Source organism: Furipterus horrens, unplaced genomic scaffold (genome assembly GCF_987537825.1).
Source record: "Furipterus horrens unplaced genomic scaffold, mFurHor1.1.pri manual_scaffold_17, whole genome shotgun sequence".
In the NCBI taxonomy this organism is placed as follows: domain Eukaryota; kingdom Metazoa; phylum Chordata; class Mammalia; order Chiroptera; family Furipteridae; genus Furipterus; species Furipterus horrens.
This window is the reverse complement of record NW_028327187.1, coordinates 26,559,153-26,566,482: the sequence shown is the minus strand read 5'-3', so window position 1 is coordinate 26,566,482 and position 7,330 is coordinate 26,559,153. Positions and strand designations below refer to the sequence as shown.

Genomic DNA, 7,330 nt, shown 5'->3' with positions numbered 1-7,330 from the left:
CAACACAAACAAAAGAACTAAATAGAACAAAGAGCAGAATAGCAGTCAATAGGGGGGAGGGGGGAAGGAGAGAAGGGGGATAAGTAACGGAAGAGTTTAGTCAGAGAACGTGTATAAATGACTCATGGATATGGACAACGGGGAGAGATATGATTGTTGGAGAGGAGGTGGGCTGGGTGGGGGAGAGAAATGGGGAAAAATGGGACAACTGTAATTGAAAAACCAAAAATAAAAAAAAATAAAGAAAAAAAGAAAAGATTTTATAGCTATGAATGAAAACAGATGTTAACTAAACTCTTTATGGTGATCATTTCACAATATAAACACATATCAAATTATTATGTTCTATGCAAATTAATGTTCTTTTCAGTCACATATCAATTTCAAAAAACAAAGAAGATTGAAAATTAATGAGCTAAAGATTCAACTCAAGAAGTTAGAACAACAAAAATAAAGGAAGCCAAAAGAATATCAGAAAAAGAAGAAAAAAATGCTAAGAATAAAATTAATAAAATAGGCACTATAATAACTATGTATGGCTACAGGTGGATACTAGACTTAACGGGAGATCACTTCGTAAGTCATATAAATGTCTAACCACTATGCTGCATACCTGAAACTAGTAAATATTAAATGTCAACTGTAATTGAAAAATTTAAAAAAAATACATAAAATGGAAAAATAAGAAGATACAACAGAAGGCAAAATGAATATATAAGAACCCTGAGGAGAGACACAGTAAAGTGCATTGTTAGACAGAAGCAAAGAGAGTGTAATAGGAAGTACTAGAGGATAAGTTTGGATGAGAAGATTGTGGTACCTATGAATGTACAGTGTATATAGTATAGATGTGTTAGTGTGTGTGTATGCACATGGGCACTTTTACATAATGTAACCAAAAGCCTAGCACTAACAGATATTTCTATAACATACACGCATGAGGATAAACATGGGGGAGTACTTTTGTGGCATGAAAACTCGCTACAAAATTTTCTCCTAAAAGGCATCTATATATGATGGTATAGCGTGACAGAGTTACATTTGTCTGGCAAACTTATTTTTATCATGCAAGGATTAATCTAGTGATCCCAAAGGCATTAGAATGAATGACCCGAGAGTTGTTGTTCTGCTGGTTATTCCCCTGTGAGGAAGGAGTGGCAGTGGTCTGAGTTCCCCAGTACGCAGCATAGTGCCTGGCCTCCTTCACAGAAATCCATGCTGCTCTGAAAAATGGGTCTCTCTGAGGATGGTACGGGCTATTAGGTACTCATAGCATATGCCCACTGACCCATGACTTTTTAACATCCTTGTTTCACAGTCTGTACACGATTGTGTTGAGCATGAGAGTGAACATGGTGTCATGTAAGGAGAAGACCTTAATAAGGGCAGAAGCCTGGGTTCCTGTGGGAATGGGCATACATTGTTCTCAATGTTCCACAGTACACAGTGAACACTATGAGGTGGAAGCAGTAAGGATAAAGGCTTGTTTATTTACAGCTGACAGATCTCTGATCACAGCAAAAACAATGTGGATATTATAGGCTACAGTGAGCAGGAAGGACATCATGGTGGCAAAGGAGAATAGGGGGAAGGTGGTTTTCTCATCTCAAGATCACAATGGCCCAGATCCATCTTGGGAAACCAGGTTACAGAGGCGGTCAATCTCATAGACTGCCCATAATGACAGTGGAAAGTTATGGTGACAGTAACAGAAGGTTACGAACCCACCCAGCAAAAACCCACCTGCAAGCAGGATACATGTGTGGAGGTTCATAAGGGATGGGTAACAGAGGGGGCTGCAGATAAAAAGGTAGCATTCATAAGGCATGGCTGCCAGCAGAAAGCACTCAACTGCTGCCATGGAACAAAAGAAGACAAGCTGGGCCTTGCAACCAGCAAAAGAAATCCCCTCAGAACCTGAGAGAAGAGTCTTCAGCATCTTAGAGGCAATGGAGTTAGTGCACCAAATCTCAAGAAAGGAGAAATTGAACAGAAAGAAGTGCATGAGGGTTTGGAGTTTGTGATCAAGAGAAATTATTGTAAGGGGGTGAGAATGTTCCCCAGCAAAGTCACTACATAGATTCCTAGAAATATCCCAAAAGGAGAAACTGTAACGCACTGAGACTTCTAAATCCCAGGAGGAGAAATTATTTGATCAAGGTCAGAATACTCATATCTGTGAGAGTCACACGTTAGACCTGAGAAAAAAAGAGAAATATAGCCGGTTGGAATAAGAGCCATGCTACTGGGGTGAGCCATAGCACCAGAAATACAGTATAGTATAAAATTCTAAGGCCTTATCTTTTCTCGAACAAATTTTCTGTTTTGTTCTATTAGGTGTATTTATTTAATAGGTACAGTGGAATCAGAAGCTATGCCCTGGAGATGAACAGAGATAATGTCTCTTTGGCTCTTTTCCACTCTTTCCCTTGACATAGCTGGTGATAAATTTACCTTTGGAAGTATCAGTGGGAGGTAAATACCTCTTAATGGGGATATGGCTTGGAAGCATCTCAGAACTTCTGAGACTCAGCTTTTGAGACTCAGCCTTTAAGACTCAATAGAAATGTGAGTTCCAAATCCTACAATAGCATCAGAATTCAGACCCCATATCACCCCCCTGGACCCCTAAATTAAGGTGGTTTTCACCAAGAATATAACTGGAGAGAGGAGGGGAATTCAGAACTATGGATCTTGACATATGTGTAAGAAAAAAATAAGAGTTTCTGGCAGGCTCTGGGGACATGTAGCTGATTGCTTCCATGGCATCAAATTCCTATGGAAATTGGGGGAAAATGTATGTAAAGTTATTCACTTGGAATGTTAGAGAAAAATAATGTTCTATCCTTCATAAATGAAAATGACATTCTTGATTCACAAAAAGTAGGATGTGCATTTAGAGTTCTTTTTTCCCAGAAGCAGGGATGGATTAGCAGTGAGTCATAGATACAGCTACCCTTCCTCAAAAACCCCCTCCACAGTTCAAAGACCCATATTTGTGAAAAGGCTGTCTGGTCTTAGCACCTGGTCTTCCTTTGCTCAGTTGGTGTTCTAGGCTCAAAGCTTAGTCTGTGGCCAGGGTATAAAGCAAACCTTCCTTTACTGTTTTGCTTTGGGTAATGACAATGTATCCCTAAAAGGTTACAGTGAAGCCATATTTAAAAAAACAAAATTTTATTTTAATTAAAAAATGTATTGATGAGAGAGAGATATATATAGAGAGAATTTGTTGTTCTACTTATTTTTGCATTCATTGGTTGTTGCTTGTATGTACCCTGATTGGGGATCAAACCTGCAACCTTGGTATATTGGGACTACACTTTAACTAACTGAACTACCTGGCCAGGGCAAAAATAAAATTCTATTTTAAATCTACTCAGAGAACTGGCTATTCAAAAGAATCTTATTAAGAATGCTTCTGTGACAAGAAAGAGTTTCTCTATAATTTACCTTTTGTGACAATCTGGATTGTTAATACATTGAGTTTGTGTAAAGGAAAGTCTACCCATTATGGCAAGATCCAGGACATTTAGGGTGCATATAGTAGTGCTGAATATAATTACAGCGTATAAGAAAAATCAATCAGCCACCAGAGTTGTATCTGGGGTGACAGCTGCTTCCTAATTGGAGGATTCAACTGAAGTGTCCTATTACCATTTCTCCTTCTCTTCAGAGACTGCCAATCAGCATTCAAACTGGCATTAACATCATTATATTTTTATTATTCACTCCCAAGTCTCATTAATTAATAATGGAATAAACTTGATTTTCCCTTTTGGCTTACTGGTATGTTTTTTGGTGCCTCCAAATTTAAAGGCACACCAGCCTCCCTAAATCGACTCTCATTTTTTCTTTTCTTGCAGTAAAGATAGATTAATGTCAATACAAAAGAGAGGCTTCAGCTAGAGAATTATATTCATTCTTTCATTCACTGACCACATATATTTCGACACCTACTATGTGTCATATATTGAACTAGGTAGGCATTGGAAATAAAATCATAAGCAAGAAAGTCATGGACTCCATGTTTCTAGAGCTAACATCCTAGTAGTAGAGGTGATCTTAAAAGTAATTGTAAAATTACTATTATGATATATGCTATTAGGAAGTAACATGGGCTTCTATTACAAAGAATAATATGCCTGGAAAGATGATCTAGTTTTGGGGAGATGATCAAGAAGATCTCTCTTCCATCTTATTTAAGCTAAGATCAGATAGATACAGAGTAGCTACCTATGTGAACAATCAGAGAGGAAGTATTACAGGTAGAGAGGCAGCATGTAAAAGGCCCTGAGTCAGACACACACATGAATACTGGAAAAATTAAAACAAGGAAGCAAATAATAATGACAACTGTGGCTGGAGGGTAACAAATGAGTCAAGTGAGGGAAAGTGTGATGGGAAGTGAGTTTGTAGAAGGCATGATTTGATTTACATTTTGAAAAGATCCCCTGGGAGTCAATATGGAGAATGGCCTGTAAGGGGTTAAAATGGAAAGTAAAAGACAGGTGATGAAGCTAATATAGTCATCCAGTTAAGAGATAGTGGCTAGGATTAAACTGGGTTGAAGCATGGTGGATTAACTTTAGGGTGTCTTTTTTTTTTTTCCCCAGATTTCTACTTTATTGAGAATAATCTTAGTCATGATCTGCAGAAGTTGGTCCTGGGCAATTTGAAGACAGGTCTTCTTTACCTTCATAGGCTGTTCCACACCAAATACAATAGAGATGTTCTTCTCTCAGATAACCAGTTAATATTTGTAATTTGTCCAGTACACTTAAATCTTCACTCTCATATTCATCTTCATCTTGTTCTTTTTCTTCCTTTTCCTCTTCTTCAGTTTCCTCTTCAAGCCTGAGCCAGTACCAGGCCTCCTTGGGAACCTGAATATTCTTCTGAGTATCCAATTGTTGACAGGCTCGCTGGCTTCTTCTAAGATCTCCTTCTAGCTTCATTTCATCTTGCTTATTTTTAACTCGCATTCGAAACTGTTCTGCAGCTTCTTCTTCAGCTTGGTGTTTCATGTGAATCTTTCTTCTGTAGCTTTCTAGTTTTTCCTCTGCTTTTCGTTTTAATAATGCCTCATGACCAATGCCACTTTTTCCTGTTTTGACGTTGAGAGGAATTGGTTCAACAATACCATCTCCACTCTTGCCAAGGGCCTGGCCACTTTTATACCCCATCTTCTGGAGCAAAGCAAACCCTTTGTTTTCACAGCCAAGTGCATTCTTCAACCCAATGTCACGTCTTTCTTGTTCTTCTTTTAAACTCTTCTGCCTATTTTTCAAATTAGCTTCTTGTTGCTTTTCTTCCTTTCGACGGGCTTCTCGAATTTGCCTCAGCATTGGTAATCCTGGTCTGATATCTTCTTGGACATTAATGAAGGAATCAGACATATAGTCCTCTTCTTCTGCCATGTTTAACTTCATATGACAAAAAAATTCTGAAGGAAGTCAGCTGTCATGCAGTGAGGACACTTAACCAGCTCTATGGAGAGGCACACGCGGGATGAACAGAGGCTTCCTGGCAGCTCTACTAGCGATGGACCAGCTGACTGATATATCTTTTTTGTACTTTTTGGTATATATATTATACTTTAATAAAAAGTTTACACTAATGAAATTACATAGATTGTGCTGCAGATGAAAGATGAGTTGATTAGAACAGAACATGAAGGACAGGGAGGAAGGAAAGATAAATCTCAGGTTTTTGGCTTAAGCAACTGCATGGATGAATTTATGTTGTTTCCTGAAATGGGAATACCAAGTAAGTGATTTAATTTGGGGGGTGGATTTTAGGGGACTTTCTTTTGGTGAGTGAACAGATAATGAAAATGTGGTTTACATATACAGTGAAGTATTATTCAACCTTAAAGGAAATTCTTCCTTTTGTAACAACACGGATGAACCTAGAGGGTTTTATGCTAAGTGAAATAAATCAGATATAGAAAGACAAATAGTGTATGACTTCAATATACGTGAAATCTAAAATCGATTATCTCCTAGAAGCAGAAAGTAAAACCATGGTTACCAGGGCTTGGAGGCAAAAGTGAAGTGGCACAAGGAGGGAGGGAGGCAGATGGGGAGATGTCGGACAAAGGATACAAACTTTCAGTTATAAAATGAATAAATTATGGGAATCTAATGCACAGGATGACAATAGTTAATAATATACGTACACTTGAAATTTGCTAAGAGAGTAAACTTTAAGTGTCCTCACCCCTCAAAAGAAGGTAATTATGTGAGACGATGGATGTGTTAATTAACTTGATTGTGGCAATCATTTAATAATGTATATGCATAATTAAACATTCAAAAGTCAGATAATTTGATTATCAGATGCCCAGTACTATTCTTTCTTCCAAACCCTCAAAGCTATTCATTAAAAATAATATTTGAGCAGCAAGCACATAACACTCAAATGTGCTCTTGGATCTTTGTTATCTCCAAAGTTATATCTGGCTGATATCAGGGGCAATTGTTTAATGATAGATATCAGGGGTCGCTGGTAAGTACATCTTGATAGTCCAATCCTCACTATTTGGGTCATCCTTCCATCTGAATACTAGGCTGGCAAGGAAGAAAACTACCCAAGACAGAGTCATTGAAAAGGCAGAGAAGAGAAGAAATTCTCAGCAGGTATTATTCTAGCTCTTCTACCAATAGAGGAGTTTGATTTTTTTTTTAAAATTTGGTTAACACTCTGTTAGTATAATCTTCTGTAAAATAATTTAAGTTTGTGCCATGTGGCAGCAAAATTAGGTTTAAAAGTTTATTTTTCCTTTGAACACACCATGTGGAACATTATAGATGGCTCACTTTTTAAAAGAATTGCACGTTAATGTGAGAAACCCCATGGCATCCAGGGGAATTATTTTGTTATTTTTATTTTTGAACCTTGAACCTGGAGACAGGTATTATTGAAACCTGGAGACAAGCATTGCTGAGATGCCTGAAACAAACATTATTGAGACCTAGAAACAGACTGGGAGATAGGCATTATTGAGACCTGGTGAGAGATATTTCTAATTCATGTATATTCTTTGGTTCCAAATATTTTTTCCCACTGTTCTGTTCCATTTGTCAACATGACAGATGATGAAACAGGCAAGAAAATATCTTGTGCTAAATGATATGTAATGTGTCATTATGTGACATACCTAGCCTAAATGTGAAGAATGACAACAATTATCCTGGTAAGTTGTGCAAAGAATAATGAACTCATACTTTTGGACCCAGCTGTCAAAATATTTCATACAGAAGTTGGGGGATCTAAATAAGCTGTATAAATACCTTAGCTTTTTTATTTATCCCACTAATATAGATCCTAA

General features: G+C 37.5%; 1 protein-coding gene across 1 annotated transcript; it reads right to left on the bottom strand.

Annotated features, from left to right (window-relative positions):
- Nucleotides 1-4,607: 4,607 nt before the first annotated feature.
- Nucleotides 4,608-5,436, bottom strand: LOC149990729 (G patch domain-containing protein 11). The gene has a single exon (XM_090264699.1). It carries the CDS (start codon nucleotides 5,427-5,429, stop codon nucleotides 4,638-4,640), a length of 792 nt encoding a protein of 263 aa, XP_090120825.1. The 5' UTR covers nucleotides 5,430-5,436; the 3' UTR covers nucleotides 4,608-4,637.
- Between the last annotated feature and the right edge of the window lie 1,894 nt (nucleotides 5,437-7,330).